The sequence below is a fragment of the Lichenostomus cassidix genome, chromosome 4 (assembly GCF_008360975.1).
Source record: "Lichenostomus cassidix isolate B80296 chromosome 4, HeHo_3.0, whole genome shotgun sequence".
Classification (NCBI taxonomy): domain Eukaryota; kingdom Metazoa; phylum Chordata; class Aves; order Passeriformes; family Meliphagidae; genus Lichenostomus; species Lichenostomus cassidix.
The window spans coordinates 48,144,076-48,161,311 of NC_139484.1; the positions used below are offsets into that span (position 1 = coordinate 48,144,076).

Consider the following 17,236-nt stretch of genomic DNA (forward strand, 5'->3'; position numbering starts at 1 on the left):
ATTAAGATTGGAAGCCAAATATATTTTACATTGCCTTGAGGAGTTTCTACAAAGGAAACTCAGTAGCATACTCTGAAGATGCCTGCCATAAGCCATAGGAGTTTTGCTTTTGTATAAAGAAGCGTTTTGTTTATATAAATAGGCTCTTCACTACAATAATACAAGTGGCCTATAAAGTAGCATTAAAAATACAATTAAGTGATGCTCACTCACCCACTACCAAGGAGTCATAAATGCACAGAATAACCAGGTTGGTAGGAACCTCAGAAGACCTCTAGTCCAACCTCCTGCGATGTGCAAGGGCAGCTCATGGGTCTGACCAGGCTATTCCCAGCTTTGTCCAGACAGGAATGATACACTCCAGTGATGGTGTTCTTCCAGCATCTCTGGGCAACCTGCATCCATGTTCAACTGACCTCATGGTGAAGAAGCTTCTCCCTGTGTCAAGCCATAACCTTTCCTATTTTAATTTATGACAACTTTCTCACTTTTCTGCCACAAGCCTCTCTGAAGTGCCTGAATCTGTCTTCTCAAAAACCTGCTCACAGGTACAGGGATGCTGCTGCCATGTCCACACAAAGCCACCTCTCCCAAAGAAGCCCAGCTCCATCAACCTTTCTCTCATGGCAAGTATCCCAGCACAATTCAGCCTGGGGGCTCCCTGCTCAGTTTCCTCCAGCTTGTCAATGTCCCTCCCACAGCCTGGGCCACAAAACTGGGTGCAGCATTCCCAGAGGGGCCTAGCAGGTGCCAAACAGGAGCAAACAACCACTTCCATCACTATCAGCTCCAGAAGATCATGAAGGGGTAGCCTCTCCTGCTGTCAGGACACCCCAGGCTTGTGTCCAGCCTGTTTTCCCACAGGTTCTCCCGGTCCTTCCCAGCAGAACTGCTGCCCCAGCAGTCAGTCCCCACCCTGCCCCAGGTACAGGAAGTACATTTATGCCCTTTATAAAATAAAACACAGTAATAGGCAGGGATTTCTTCGTTTTAAGCTGTGGTACATTACTGTTCTTCACATTCTGACAAGACGGTCTCAAGGACACAGGCTGCAGCCCTTTCACCCAAGACTGCAATTAACATAGCTGGGAGAAGTTTCAGCTATCAATTTTAATGTGATGTTATTGGTGCCATAGGATCTGTTGTACTCATTGTGATCTAAGGGCCTGAGTGAGGCAAGCCTTTCTTCTTTAAATAATACTGGAAGGAGAAGGAAGGAAAGCTTAGATCTTCATGGTGAGCACGTCAAGGTGTTCATATGTTCCCCTACGCAGCTGCCCTTTTAAGTGACACTTTCACCCCATAAATGGTTTTTTCATTGAAAAGTTATTCTTCTTGGAATGTTTGCAGAGAATCAATGCACAGAATTCTTCACCCACAGATGAACAGCTTCAAGACTGATAGGTTTTTCAAACAAGATATAATGCAGATTTTATAACCTGTCATGAAACACCACTCCCCAGATAAGCCAAAACATTTTAGAAGCTAGGAAATTCTGCTGTATTGACATTGACCTACTATTTAAACTCCATACTTGGAAAAGATTCCACCTTCCTTTCTAAAGGACCAATGTTTGAGTTAAAAAAGAAATAATTTTAAAATGCTGTTACTAGGAGAACAAATATAATGAGGTTACATAGCTGCACTAACTGGTCTCCACCATAAACTGAATAATGGCATCCCAGACTGGTGTTAAGGTCAGATCTTTTACCTATTTTAAAATTTCAACACTGAAAGTAGAAATTAATTCAGGTTTAAGACAATTAAGAGCTCAGTCCTGCATTTCCTGACATTATCCCTTTATCAATAGTATTGTTGTTCTGATTATCTTCACCCCTGTGCCAAGTGCTACTTGTAACATGGCTTAAACAGATCTCATGACAAGGGAACTGGGTTCATGTATACAGCACAGGAGGTTGGCTGCCAGGCAACTGGGGGAGGAAAAAATTTCTAGAAGGTGGTAGTCTAACAGGGTCAGAGAGTTTGGGTGGGTTCTTCCACCCTCATTAAATCAATTTAGCACTCATTCCACTGAATTACTAACTGAGCCAGAATGAAGAGCATCCCATCTGTCCTGCCTGCAGTCCCTAAATGCTGCCCAGGAGGAGATGTAGAGATAGCAGTGAAGAATTCCTCTCCTCTCCAAATCCAGTCACTGTAACCACAGTAAAGTTATCCTGCATTCACATAGATCTAGGGCCAGACACCAGCAACACACCTTTTGACTCTGTGGTTACCTTACAAACACTGTGGGTAGGATTCTTCTGCCCTATACTTCAGCTTGTCCACATATCGGACTAACTTGTCTAACACATTTGCATAGGTTTCTTCTAGTCTGAGAACACACTTGCTCACTTTAAAAAATTCATTCCAAATACATTACACGAAGTATATACGTAAGACGCTCTTCCAGAGGAAGAAAAAGAGCTGAAAAGAAAGAAAGGCTAAAGGCTGAGAAATCTGAACTGCAAACACTCCTTGGAGGCTCATTCCACAACTTTTCTACAATATTCAATTAGTAAAACCAATCAGTTTTAGAGTTTGGTGCAACATTCTACATTTAAGTGGTTGCATTGAAATACTCTCGTAAAGTAGTTAAACTGAATTCTGTGTAAATGCTTGCTGCAGATGTTTGTTGGATTTAGTCCATTCCTATCCAAATAGTGGCATAACTGTAGTGGCACCCAAAGATCCCAGTTTGGCTACAGGCACCATCATTCTTGGAACTGTATCTATGTTCAAGGGAACTAGGGTCCCTATTCAAGGATCTTCGAATCAGCTTCACAGCAAAGGAAGAGTAGATGTCTACACGTATTTGGAAACAGAAACACTTCTGCAGGACACAGGTCACTCATATACTCATGAATCAGTTAGCTTACCCAATACTTTTCACCAAATGAGCTTTATCTCTGATGTTCCTCAAAGGTCATACCACATTCTGAAGGTCATATAAACAAACTTGCGTATTATTCAAGTTCCAGGCGCCCACTGCAGATACTACAAACTGCTTCACCGTTAGGAAAGAAGTCAATGAACTGCCTTCAACTCCTTTTAAGTTACATTTTTGCAGTGGGAACCTCATCTCTCTGGCTGAGAGAGACACCCTATAGAAACCTTGTTTCTAGACTCCTGGGTCAAACAAATCACATGAAGTTGATTTGCCTGAGTCACTTCCCTGAATTTATGCCTCTCATACTCCTCCATAGAGAAGGTAGTGCAGCAGTGGCCTGCCTATTCTGCTGTATGATGTGACACATCCAGAAGCACTAAGGGAATGCACATGGTCCTCCAGTTTCTCCTAGAAGCAGCACCACTGTTACCAACTTAAAATGCCACTTTTAATACAAAAATCTAAGAGGTGTTTTGCTAGAAGGCAAAAAGAAGATAAGCCACAAAATACCCAACTCCTCTGGCTGGCAAATTTCTCCTTAACATGAGAATTGTCACAGGGAATGTATATAGGAAAAAAAGCAGCAGATACATTAGAAGTTGATGGGGTTTAGCATACACCCATCTAGAGGGAGTGATAAAGTCAGGCACTGGTCACAGGGGACAGAAAAACATGACCTGTTTATTATTGCTATATAACTATAAAGGAAGTATTCTTATCAGCTGGCAAAGTTTCTAAGGAATATAAGTCTATGGAAAAGCCATCCCTAATTGAACAAAGTCTCAGCAATGAGGAGAGAGCATATTAATGAGGCAAGGCTAGGAGGCACATGAAGAGATAACAATACCCTTAGGAGTTACTCTGGTATTAAATGTGACTTTATTACTGTATAATTCTCCTATGAGTTTTTACGGCAAGAATAACTCTGTTTATACAGACGTTCTTTCAACTGTCAGTTATTCTTGATTAAACACATTTACAGAAAACCTTGATATTTTAAGATTACAGGCCATTAGATTAAGTTAGATTTGTTATTTTGCTGCAGTATGCCACTAGGCTTTACAAGGCTGATATATTCTTTCAGTGAAACTGAGATGCATTAATTGAAATGAGATACCACACCTTTAATAATGCAGACTGATGTAGCTCTCTCAGGGTTTTTCATTCAGTGCCTTTATTTTAATTCCTCTGAGTGCTACTAATATGGTGCATTTTGTCATTAGGAGGGCATTATTCACTTAAGTAGTACATGCCAAGCTAAACTAAAATAATAGACTAGTTTGCTGGTAGAAGAGGGATGCACAGTTGATATTTATGCAAAATTAAGCAAGCCTGAACTCTGGTTTCCTACCCTAAAGGACTCGAGATTAGAACTCCACAGAAATCTAAAATCCCACCTTCTGCAACACAGAGAAGAGACCAAATCTACCACCACTAGAAATACTCTCTTACAAAACACAGATTGTTAAATATATAAGCAGCCTTGGCAGTAAGGGTCAGAGCTCTCTTCCCTGCTCAGTGAACACCTCAGTGTTACTGGGTCAGAGCTCCAGGGAGAGACAAGAGGATTAGTACAAGAATCCACCGAAACTTCAGTGCAATTTCAACCACCCTACCCTGCAGCATTCAGATTAAAGTATTACTAGCAGAGAAAAAGGAAGGCTTCTGGCACCCAGAAGACCAACTCTGGTGAAATGTGGCAGACCCAAGGAGTAGAGACAGGACCCCTAACACCTCTGGAGCAGTGGAACAGAAGCGCCTTGATTCATGCAGATCTAAACATTTATCACTTGATGTCTTGGCTGCCTATTTGCAAGAAGAGGAGAAGCCTCCCTTTCCAGTCCCACCAGAGGAGAAATGCACTGCAGACCCCAGGGTGGATTTCTGTCAGCCCTATAACAATGGTGACAGCACTCACACGAAGATTTAAACCAGATGAGAAGCCAACAAGCAAGCCACACAACTAAATCATTAATAATAAAAATGCACAATAAGCTCAGAGTGTTTTCAGTCTATCCATTTCTACTTTAATTTCCTTGCATGGTACTGTTTTACAGCCTAAGACAGGTTTTAAGCTGTCTCACACTGCTAGCATTTTCACTAGCTTGTCTTCTCCGTACTACAGGTTCAACAGCCCTGCTTGCAACCCTAACAATTTTTTTTATTTTCATTTGAGAGAGATGTAATTTTAAATGGTCAGAACGGAGCTGGAAGACACCACACACTGGACATTTGCTAACATCTCTAGGCCAGAGAATAAACTGGTGAGAGACAAGTAGAGAGCCAGCTGAAGCAGATGGACCTAGTAGCCAGACACAGCATGACCCCAATTTCTGGTTTTCATGCAAATCAATAGGGCTTGGCACACTGAATGTTGATACCAGTGTAATTTCTTATTTTTTAATTTTATTTATTTATAAGATTGATATTGCTTTTCAATAACTTTGCACTAGCAAATCAAGTTCTGCATAATTCAGTCAGTTCAAATCATCCCGATTTAGAAGAGCGAATGCTGACCAGATTTTTGGAAGAGATAATAACCCTCATGCTCCAGAGCTTAAGCCAAACCGGGATTAAAAGGAAATACAATGTGTTAGGCAAATTAAGCCACATTTACTTCACTGGCAGCTTCTTCCTTCTTTCTCGAAGTAGGAGCATCAACTCTGGGCCTTGCTGGAAAGGCAGATGCTTCCCTCTCACACCACAGCCATGGCTGTGCTCCAGGCTCCTGACACACTCCCCTCAGGCAAGGGGACGGCTGCAAAATTAGCAGTACATTACAGTTCTGTCATTCATGCATCAAGCAGATTTAAAAAGTGGAGGAAGCACAAGTTATTGACAAGTTCTCTGTACACATGGAACTCTTGGGCTTGCATGGAGAACACAAGTTAAGGAGACCTCCTGCTCTGCTCACCAGGTCCTGGGTAGCACTAGGTCCTAGGTACAGGCATGAGATCTGCTGCTGCAGTGAACTGTGGAATAAACTGCCCAAGAGAGAAGTTTCTGCCTGACCCACAAGGTTCTGTTCTAACACGGGGAGCCTTATAGTATTATCATGCCTGGCGTGGCTGACGACAGCTTCGTTATCTACAGAGAACTGCTTCACCATTGAGTTCTTGGCTTCTTAGCAGTTCTTAGCAGTCAGCAGGACTCACGGTCACAAGATATTTTTATACCATATGTATGATGGAGTCACGTGCCTCTCTCCCTTGGTCCTCTCTCATAAAGAAGACTATACAGAAACTGTCGTATTCATCTTCCCAAGACAAATGGTGTTTATGTGCACTTCACTCTTCCAGCCTGCGTGCTCACCTTTCCTTGGCACAAAAGCCCTTCTTTTCACATTCATCGTTGTTTTTCTGCCTCTGGTCCTACACCAGCCAGATTCACATCATGTCATGGCCAATTCCCTGAAGACTGACACAGCATTACTTTTGCAGTTGATACTGGAGTGAAACATCACCGTCTGAAATTCCCAGGGCTTCACAGAACCTTACAGTCACAACAATTTTTACAACCTTTTGCTAATCACTTTCAGGATACGGAATCCACTGAGGCTTTCTAAAAGCTGCAGATTAAATTCACAGCTCAGAGCTGAAGGGAGCAGCTACCCTGGTATCTGGGTTTATGCCACCTTCACGCACGTTCTGTACCGGAAATCAGACGGAGAGCTATTTTAAGCGTCTCTATTGGCACACGCCAAAATATTTAACTGTTAAATTTGACCCACCACCTGCCCATCTTTCCGTTTTACTGCACGAGCAAACGGCAAGCACATCTATTTTTTCTGCCCTGCTTGCACAGCGAGACTAAATATCTCTCCTTGGGCGGCTGAGGGACGGGAACAGGGGCAGCAGGGCTGTCCCTGGCCTCGCAGCGGTGACGGCCCAGCCCTCCGCGCACTGCGGAGCGCTACCTGCGCGGCCGCCACCGCCACCCGAGCGGCGGGGAGCGGGCGAGGCGGGGGCCGGAGGCTGCCCGGCAGGGCGGGGGCCCTCGCCGTCCCCGGGAGCCCCGCGGGGGACGGAGCACCATCCGCGTCCGCTCCGTGGCTCCGCGCACCTGCCCGGCTCATGTTTACACCGTCCCGTTCATCCCAGCGCCGGGGGCGGGGAGGGGAAATGCGATTAGCAGATTAAGTTTGGAAGAGACGGAAGGGGGGCGGGGGCCCATCCAAAGGCGCGCACCCTGCGCGGGAGCTGAGCGGCGGCTCGGTCGGCCCCGGCTGCTTTCCCCGCAGCGAGGAAAGCCGGGCAGAGCGGCGGGGAGGCCGGGACAGAGCTCGGCGTGGGATAAAACGCCTACAGTGCCCGCGACCGGGGGGGAGGGAAGGACACCGGGTCGTCCCGCGGGGTGTCCCCGATGGGGTCAGCCGCCTGCACCCCTGCCATCCCGCGGGCTTACCTCGATCCACTTCTGAGCCTCGGTGAAGGCCAGCTCAGGCTGGGGGGGCTCGGGAGGAGGCTGAACCTCCCCCAGCTCCAGCCCAGGACTGGCCATCTGCAGGGCCCCGGCGCGCCGCGGCTGCGGCGGGGGAGAAGCCAGGCACCGAGTCGCCAGCCCGGGGCGAACCGCGGCCGCAGCGAGGAGACGCCGGAGGCCGCTGCCTGCCTCTCTCTGCCTGTCCCTGCCTCTCCCTGCTCGCAGCCGCCGGGGCGGGAGCCGGGGCGGCGGCGCTCCGCAGCCCGGCTGGCTGCAGCTCGCCTGCGGTAACCTCTCTCCGCCGGTGCCCCGTCCGTCCGCCCGCCCTGCCGGCTCGGTCCTCCCTCGCCTGCCGCCCCGCCCGCCCCGCCGGCGGAGCGGAGCCGCGCTGCGCTGTCCTGAGCTGCCAGCTAAAAATAAAACAGACGGGCGAAGCCGCTTTGCCTTCAGCCCATGCAAATGCCCGCGCCACCGCCTCCCCGCCGCGAGCATCGCATCGCGGGCGGCGCTGCGACCGGGGGGGAGGGTGGGCGGGGGAGTCGGGCACCCCGCCTGGGGGACGCGGACGATGATGGCAAGGCACCCCCTGCTTGGGGAAGAGCCGCTCCCCCGGCCCCGCGGCTCCCGAAGAGGGGGGCACTCGATGGCCATGCACCCCCTGCTTTCGGGGGCAGCCAGTCCCCCAGCCGCAGCTCGGAGGGCAGCGAGCCGAACACGGTGAATTGCTGTTTGCGGCTGCTGCCTGAAACACCTCATCACCGATGCTGCTGGACGGAGCACCCGAGAATGTCCAGTCCCCGCGGCGGGAGAGCGCGCTGCTCCTCGTCCGACCCTCAGCCACCTGCCCGGGGACCGGGGGGCTTCTGCACCGGGAGTGGAGCACGGCAGGTGCCCCTGGCGGCACTACGGAACAGCTCGGGCTGCTGAGGGGCGACAGTGGCCTTGCAAAATTAATGTGGGAGGATCGGCATAGAGCCGGACTGCGTTAGTCTTCCTTGAAAAGCAGAGTAGGCATCAAGGTGTGCTTAAAAATGTTTACCATGGGTGAATACTTCCTATTTTTCTCTTTATCAAGAGGAAGAAATCCAACTGTGTTCTGCAGAGATTTGCATGCCAAACTTAGATGGTGCGAGTTGTCCTAGCTCAAACAGAGGCTCTTCAGCCTAAGGTTAAGCATAGAAGTTTCTAGAAACAGAAGGAAACTTTTTGACCAGGCCTTTTAAAAGCTGATTCCTAAAAATCTCCTCTCATGAGTGTTCGAAAGAACAGCCCAAGTTACTTGCTTATATTTATGCAAACATCTGTGTGCTGGCAATGCAGGTATGCGAACTTTAACACCTGCTACTCAGGATTTTTTGAAAGGGGTCATAACTCGCCACTTCTTCAGCTTGTGATTGTTGTCAACAAGTTTTGGCAAACTGTAGGACCTACTTTTCAACATGCCCTTACTTTGAGCCTCAATTCACCTTAGTTGAATAGTTGGGATTTTGAATCTTGTTTATTGTTATAGTCAACGAAAAATTACCAACCCTTAAAATATAAATATATCACAAACGTGCATATAGTTAACTCTATTTCCATTCTAGGAATTTGTCTTTATTGTTCTCTACCTTTTGTTTTAGTCTTTGTTTATTGCTTCAAATTTTCTCTAGTAACAAAGGGCCTAAAAACAGGATATAAGGTTTATAGAGATCTTTCTGAGAACTGCAACTAGACAAAAACCAGATGAATGGGTAGTCTAATCTCAAACCTTTAAAGATAAATAATAAGTGTATTTTGAAATACTTATGCTAACACAAACAATTTTCTGATTCTTGTAATATTTAAGTAGCATTGATGTTTATCAGATGACAATTAGGTTTATTCTCCTGGGGCAGTGAAAGACTAACAATTTAAAGTAATTATCCTAGCTCTTTCTTTTTTTTATTACTGCGCAATATCAAATGCATGATTTTCCTGTCTGGTGATCTCAACATCACCTCTTGGAGAACTAGAAGAGCTGGATTGGGCTGGGGTAAGTATCATGCCACACAGAGCAGCATTCAAAACAAAGACCACCATTCTAGACCTTGTCTAGAAGTGAGAGGTGAACATTCATTTCGCACTTATGCAGTCAATTTTCATGGATCACTAAAGAAAATGTGCTCTGATATACACTTCTATTTACATGCTTAAAGTCAAGCATACACAGCTTTTTAAGTTTATTAAATCCTCACAAAGGCACATGGATATAGAGTTAGTGCAGTCTTTAAAGAGCCCTGTTATGTATTTAGGAATGTAAAAGGCACTCTGACTAGCAGTAGGAATCTGGCCACTTCTTTTCTAATCCTAATCCTGAACCAGTTTCCCATTCGGTCAAGCACGAGGCAGCATCCCTACTTCCCTGTTCCCATGGAAACACACTTCTAGCATCAGCCCAGCTTGCCTTTTTTTTTTTTTATATCACCATCTGCCTGGGGAGTTGCAGGGCTTGCTCTAAGCCCCTTGAATACCAGTCATAGGTTTTTCAATGGTTTTCCTTTCCATATTACAACCATGCTGGCAACTGCAGGAGAGAAAATACTAACATGTTAGAAACACCAGCAAGGTTTTTCCAAGGTCGCTCTCTTGCTCCTGACCAGAAACACTGCTAGAAACTTAGTGGTGGACTTTTTAGCAGCAACAAAATAGAAGATTTTTTCCTTGAAGTTCTTTGCAAAGTTCTCTTTAAAAGCAAATGCTTCTTCTTTTTATTTTCCATAAAAATCTCAAGCTGGCGCTTCAACAATCCTTTTCAACACACTTGTATCTGTATTTATTAGACAGGGGAAAACCTATGTAGGTGCAGGTATCACTGTGAAGCTGCATAGCTTTGTCCAGGTGCAATCACCCTTCCCAAGAGCAGACTGTTCCCATGCATAAGTAAAGTAACTGAGGAAAAATGCATAATATAGTGGTTCTTCTTTCTCCTATGAGAAAGCAGAAGCAGAGAAAGAGGATCTTCTCTGGTTAGCAGGGATCTTTCTGCTGCTGTGCACAAATAGAAAAATAGAGGCTTTTAGGAAGATACCATTTTAGGTAGAGGGAGGGTTCAGCTTATATTATTGTATTGTATTCATTTGGTCTTCTACCTTGTTTAGTTTTCGCTGCTGGGAAGAGGAGCTCTCCTGTTCCTTTCTGTCTGCAGTCTAACACCTAAAATTGTTAACTGTCCTGAGCAGCAGGAGCAGACATTTAATAAGGCCTGACTGCTGTTACGTCAGGCCTGACCTTATGGCAGCATAGAGCAGCATCAAGGAAGCTGTGTCCTGAACATCTTCTGCCACTGTGATCTGTCTTCCTGAATGAACAGGTCTGGTGTTCAAGATCAAGTTCTCAGCAAAACTACTCCTAGATGGCATCTTTGTGCTCTCTCTACTTTTTCTGGTTGTATTAGCCTGACAATAAGCCTTTTTCTTCAAAGCCAATCTGTCACAAATGCTTTCAGTAATATGGGCAACCTCCATTTGAAAAACATTTCTTTTACCAAAAAGCATGGCACAGAGAGCAAATGGGTGAAACACCCAAGGATCACGTATTTCTGTTGTATTTTACTTTGCTCATTAAACTTTTCTTTGTGAGCTTTTACGAATATGCCTTAAACCAGCAAGGCCCCTGGTCTGTTTAAGGGGAGTTATCCTGCTGGCATCAGGGCTTTTCTGCCTCTCTATCTCCTTCACAATATGCCTGTCCAGGCTGAAATTCTCTGAGCAGCACTTCTTTTTTTTTCTCCATAATGGTGATACTTTGAGAGGCTGCACAATCCTGAGCCAGATCTCAGAGAAATCAGATCTGAACCTTAAGCATACTGTTCTGACTAAGTATGTTCCCTGTTGTTTGCTCAAGGTCTTCTATAAATTTCTTTGGTTTGCTTGTCTTTTTTTGTGCCTTTAACAAATCACTGAATATCACACAGACAACTTGAGGTTATATGGTATTTATCGTAAAAATTCTGCTTGTAATTCCTTCATTTTCTAAAGCATAAGCCAGGGGTAGGCACATCCAGAACAGCTCTGTTTAACCTCCAGATAATTTCAGAGTTGCAGCATCTGAACTGCCATGGGCCTCACACTGTTGCAGAGAGCAGCACAGCTGCCTGGTGATGCTGCAGGAGTTGAACAGCTCTGGCATAAAGATATTGATATTAATACTCCTCAACAGGTATTAATCCTGCCAGAGAATATTTGGAGATTTTTGTACTGACTACCAAAGGCATGTTGTGTATTTTCACAGCCTGTCATGTGGGAAAGGGTGAGCTGAGAGGTGAACTGAGTAGATGAGAACAGCCCTTAAAGTAGCATCTATCAAGGCAGAGGTGGGTGGTGGAGGAGATGGTTACGAGGAGTTTAGCATTCTCTTCCTTGATAAAACTATATTAAAAGACAGGTCTGCTCTCAATGACATGCAACCTATCTTGGAGAGAAGGCTGGTAACAATATCCACTTGAAAGCAAGACACAGAAAATCCCTCCTTCTGAAAAATGATTCTTTAAATGAGCTTTAGTTATTTTTAATTCTCATGAAAAGTCAATGACTCTGTGACCATGAGAGCGTGTTGATTTTTTTCAATCACTCAGACAAATGTTGTGACTTCACATTTTATTTAATCAGGGCATCTGCTGTGGTATATTTGCAGTGTTCAGCATTTGGCTGACAGCATCTGTTTGTTTATCCCGGCCATGCTGTCTTCTATCACAGTCACTTTCTCTCTGGTACCACTCATTCAGCAACATATTGTCAGGCTTGGCACTGATGTTCTGTGCCATTCTGGGAATTACAAGAGTAGGTGGATCATCTGAATTTGCTCTTTCCTGGGAGAAAAGAAGGATTATCCCTTCTCACCCTGTCCTGGAAGAGTGTGAAGCCCTTTTCTGAAGCAGTTCTTCTCTATTTTGGACTTTTATATTGGTTTTTGAAAGATAGTACAGCCAATTGTCACCTGGTAGCGGAGCACCATTTGACATTTTCCTATTTTTCTGTCTTTGCATTTAATTAAATGTTTAAATTTTAAAAGCTGTTGACTATCCAGGATTGGATTTACCACATGTTGCTATTTAATGAGCAACAAGCCTAATGAATCAGGGTGCAGGTGACTCAAAATGAGATCTCACATGCATAAATGCATGTAAATATTCAATGTCATTTACAAGGCATAATTTTGGGGGCGGTTCCCCATTCTCTCTGTTCCCTGCCTAACAAATTCCTGATCAATATCGCTTTGCTTTAAATGCTACTATGCCTTTAGTTGCAATGTTTTCCTGCCTGGCCTTCCTTTCTGGCTTTGGGACTTGCTTCTGCCTCTCCTGGAGGCCTCCAAATCCCAGGCTGATAGCTCTACTAATGGCACAGAGCCTGGCTTAGCTTCTCCTTTCATCCGCAGCCATGGTCAATTCTCCTACTCACCCAAACAAACATTTCCTTCCTTCTTTTTATTGTTCTCATCAAGACCTGCCTTTCCTCTGGTATAGGAAATTCCTATATTCAGCCTCTTCTTTAACAAGCTTTTTTTTTTTTTTATTTCTCCAGCAGCCTGCCTTATTTTGTCCCAGCTTGCCATAATCTCCTGTCTTTTACCTCCAGTGTGTATCTCAAGTACATCTCACTTCCTCTTGTTCCTACATAGTATGTGGTGGAAAACCCAAAATATATAAACCATGAAAACCACTGGGAAAGAAAAGGAGAGAGAAAGCCATTGAAAGGAGAAAAACCACAAATCAGCGATGGTAAGTTACACAAGGTTAAAAATACATAAATTGGGTTGACCAGTGAGCAGCAATATAAAAAAGGATTGGAGGAGTGGTGAGAGGGAAGAGAAGCAATCTGCAATAAATGGGTATCACAGTAAAGGAAGGAATAAATCTGAGCACAGAACCAGTGAACTTATCAGGCCAGCGAGCATCCTTTCATTCTACATTCACAGATAACAAACATCACAAGGTCCAGGTCCATACATGTTCTTTCCAGATCCTCCCATAAAATATATGCCAGATTACAAGAGGAAAATATCCACATCCACAGAGCAGCAACTGAAAGAGTATTCTGAAGGAATGTGTGGCTCATCCACCCTGCTCTCTGCTCCCGGAGCTGCATAGCTCTACCCTCTTGACAGGTCAAGTCTGGAAAAGGATGTGGCAGGACAATGGGTCTTTCACCAGCTATTATCAAGGATCTTTTTAGCCCATTAAAACAAAAGTGCATTGATGGGGAGCGGATGCTCATTGGTTTGTGTACCTGCCAGTATGACATCCTGTTTCTTTAATGTAAAGACAACAAACAGCCTTCACTTCTCTGCGGAACTGGAAGTGGCACAGAAGCTCAAAACAGTATTTCTCCCCCAGCGCTCCTTCAAGTTTGACTGCTTTTCAGCAACTTTCTTAAAATCTACTTCATTCAAGACTGGAAGTGGAAGGGGGATGTTCTTCCAAACACAGTCTTGTCCAGAGCAGGACTCTCCACTTCCATTATGTATCTGCAATGAACTTCCAGCTGATTTCTTACTCTGCTCATTTAAATGCAGCATCTTCCCCTCCTGCCACACACCCAGTTTCCTCTTACCTACTCCCTTTTACCATCCAGAGTAAATTTTCAAGCACATGGAGTTACTCAAATTTTTCTCTGTGAGGAACATGGTTAGAGGGGTTTTAGTACCCTCAGAGAGATGTTCCTCAGTGCCCCTTTCCTAGTGCCACCATCAAGGAAGGGGGTCTTTTAAGTCAGCTAACATGCTCAGAGAGCACGTGCCAGCTGCAAGTTCCATAAGGGAAACTGAGTCTGACTAGGCCCTGTCAGACAAGGAAAGACAAGGAGCCAGAGCAAGGGGTTCAGTGGTCTGCAAACCTTTGCAGCAAGCTGTAGCTTCAAACAAGTGCTATGGAGTTGTATTTGGGGGGAAAGAGGGGGTGTCATGTTTGGGACAGCACACAAAGCAGGCAGTTAAAAACTTCTGCCAAACTGGTGGAAAACAAGATGAAAATCAAAAACTGTATGTGGAAAAAAAGGTGATTTGAAAGCAAAGTCCTAGCTTCCAAAGTAAATTCCTGGGTTCTTATATTCATTTTGTTGATGCATAATAAATTTTATGTAGTGGTGGCATAAATATGTAGCTCACCAAACCACGTTATTTTTATCAAATGTGCATAAAGAATAGCAAATGCCCCTTGCACTGATGTTAGAACAGCTATTTGCGAGGTAGCTGCTTGTGAAAGTTTGAGAAATGTGGGAAAAGCCACATGACATTCAGCCTTTAATTTTAGCAGTGACTTGCATCATCCAGAAAGAGCTGGTGAATAATAACTTCCCATTCTTTTTCTTAGTAAATATTCCTGTGGAGAAGATCAAAACGGAAAACCTGTACCTGGAATTAACAGTGGGCTTTATCCAAATTGTTTGGAGTTTAGCTGGTTCACAGCAAATTGGAATATTCATGTACTCAAGATGAAGAAATAGACAAACAAAAGTAGAAAATGGAAAGGAAAGAGAGAAGCAGGGTCGGAAAACAAGAAAGGAGATAAAAGACTTGCCTCCATGCAGTAGGACAACAATATATCTTATTTAGCAATATTATATTTTCTTCCATGACACAGGAATATTAAGGGTGTTTTTTCTCCTTTGATTGGACATCTAAAGGACAATATTTAGGAGAGGATTCTGTCCAACTAGAAGCAAGAGAAAGCAGCGCAGAGTAGGATATAGGTGAGCTTTTCCTCTGTAAGCAGGCTCTGTTGCTCAGTGATCTCCTATGTCATGACAATCCTTGCAGAACAAGACACTCATCAAAGCCTGTGGAAAAGCTTTTGTTCAAACAGATGCCATTTCTGGGACAGACAGCATCTGCTGTGCCATCACAGACATGGATGGTCACATATTCATAAGAGTCAGGGCATCAAAATAAGCCTTCAATGTAAACTCTATTATGTTTTCTTTATTATGTTTTTTTGTTGTTGTTGTTGTTGTCCTACCCATCATTTCAAAGGATGGAGTATAATTTGCAACCCTGCCTAAATTACTACTGGGAGGTGTGAGATAATCTCATCACTTTCACACACATAACAGCTAAAAACTCATTCACCAGAGATACTGATGGTGAAAAATGTAAATCTAGGTATGGCTACAGATACAGAGTACTTCTTAATAAAAATGTCCCACACTTACTGTTAAAGAAACAAGCAGTGCTGTTAATATCTGATGGACCTTCCTAACACCTTTCAGTGCTCCTAGGGAATAACTTCCTCTGCTGTCTTCTGGACCTTTTGTGGATCATACTGGACTTCACTGAAATCAACAGAAACTTCTCTGAATTCAAAGACCCTATCCTGTAGGAGTGTGGATCCATCACAGCCTTCCACACCTCTCAGTGCTGGGAGGCTTAATGTAAGTTTTCTGCTTTGCTGTTTTGAACCCAGCCATAAACTGATTCTGCTCTCAGCTGGTCAGACGTGAGCCACCTCCAAACTAGTAACACATTACTGTACCACTGAATCTGCCTTAACAAACTGGACTTATGTGCTCAAGGCCAAGTACCATGGAGCACATTTTGGAGCAGAGCTTGCTCTTTTCCAGCCTGCTTTAGGACTGGATGTGATGATGTAGGTCTGCCTGTTGGGCCGTAGTCCATGTTGACAAACTGTCAGGGGAGAGAAGGATATTACACTGCTGAATCACTGTCTGAGCTGCTAAATTATTTACTATATGAAGGCTGCCCACCCATATGAAAGCACAGCTAACAAGATTATCAAGAAACCACTGCTATAGACTGTACAGCCAAAAAGGATCATGAGCATGTCCCTTAAAATAGCAAAATTGGGCGAGGGAAATTCCTTTGAATTTATTTTTGTAACTTTCTTTTATTATTACTTCTTTAATTATGTCTTTCTGTCTGGCCAGAAAAAGTGCCTGGAGTTTTTCCCCAGTTTGGAGGCCCCAGTGCTCTTCTATGAGCCTCCAAAAGAATCCCAAAGGTCAAGAAAATCTCAAATGATCACTCAAGGGAACAGGAAATACTGTCTGATAATCCACATTACTGAAATGCTTGCTGATACCTGTTGATTCTTATTCTCAGGCACTTTTTGGCTTCTGGTGGGACTGCCTATTACAGGAAGTCCTGATCTAGCCAGAAGAAAGCACAGACAATCCACCGATTATAGAACTGCCATACTTGCGGCTGATTCAAGCCAGCAGTTTGGAGTATGTCTACATTTTTTCATAAATCATTGCTTTTTAAAAAGGTCATATTTACTGAGTATTTTTTCTTCTTGAAATATAGTACTCATTGAATGTATCCTTATTGGTCATTCACTTCAGAGTTGGACTTGATGCTTCTTGTGGGTCTCTTTCAATTCAGAGTAATTGGTGATCTGTGATTATGTTGATGAACCATGTCCAGGAAACTGGATAGAGATTTTGATTAGATGTTAAAGGAATTAGATGCTCGAATCTCAAAAATTAATGGGTCAAGCACCTAAGTCCCATCCATGCCTTAAAAAATGCCAGTGACCCCATGTCTGCATAGTCTGCTAGTAGGTGAGCAGAAGATCGAAATGAGGGCATATCTCTAAGTGGCTGGAGTGCTACCATTAGGAAATGCTTTAGAGGTCGTGGCTGAAAGTTCAGGTCAGACAGCACAGGGAGCACTAGAGTAATTAATCATTTGGCAGACTTTGGAATCAAGGTTTTCTTAGGGACGTGGGGTCTTCAGTTAACTTCAGGCAGTATGCAGGATGATGTTTCTCTGAAAATTAGAACTTTAATCAGGCTTCAGTGCTGAATTAGAATACATCAAATTTGTGTTTGTGAACTACTTCCAGACTTTTCAGTCACGCTTCATGGCAAATGCTTCTCTTTATAGATCACTTTGCAACCACACTGTAGCAAAGGTTGTTGTGCAGGAAGAGATGATACACCTCTGGAG

General features: G+C 44.2%; 1 protein-coding gene across 12 annotated transcripts in view; it reads right to left on the reverse strand.

Annotated features, from left to right (window-relative positions):
• LIMCH1 (LIM and calponin homology domains 1) overlaps positions 1–7,756 on the reverse strand; it is a 179,224-nt gene extending 171,468 nt beyond the window's left edge. For 2 of the 12 annotated variants that reach the window (XM_085059075.1, XM_085059076.1), the window contains exon 1: positions 7,295–7,751. In XM_085059075.1, the coding sequence (XP_084915201.1) occupies positions 7,295–7,390 (96 nt within the window). In that variant the 5' untranslated portion in view covers positions 7,391–7,751. Of the gene's footprint in view, positions 1–7,294 lie in introns of all 12 variants that reach the window. The other 10 variants (XM_085059078.1, XM_085059077.1, XM_085059073.1 and 7 more) reach the window with 9 other exon arrangements.
• Between the last annotated feature and the right edge of the window lie 9,480 nt (positions 7,757–17,236).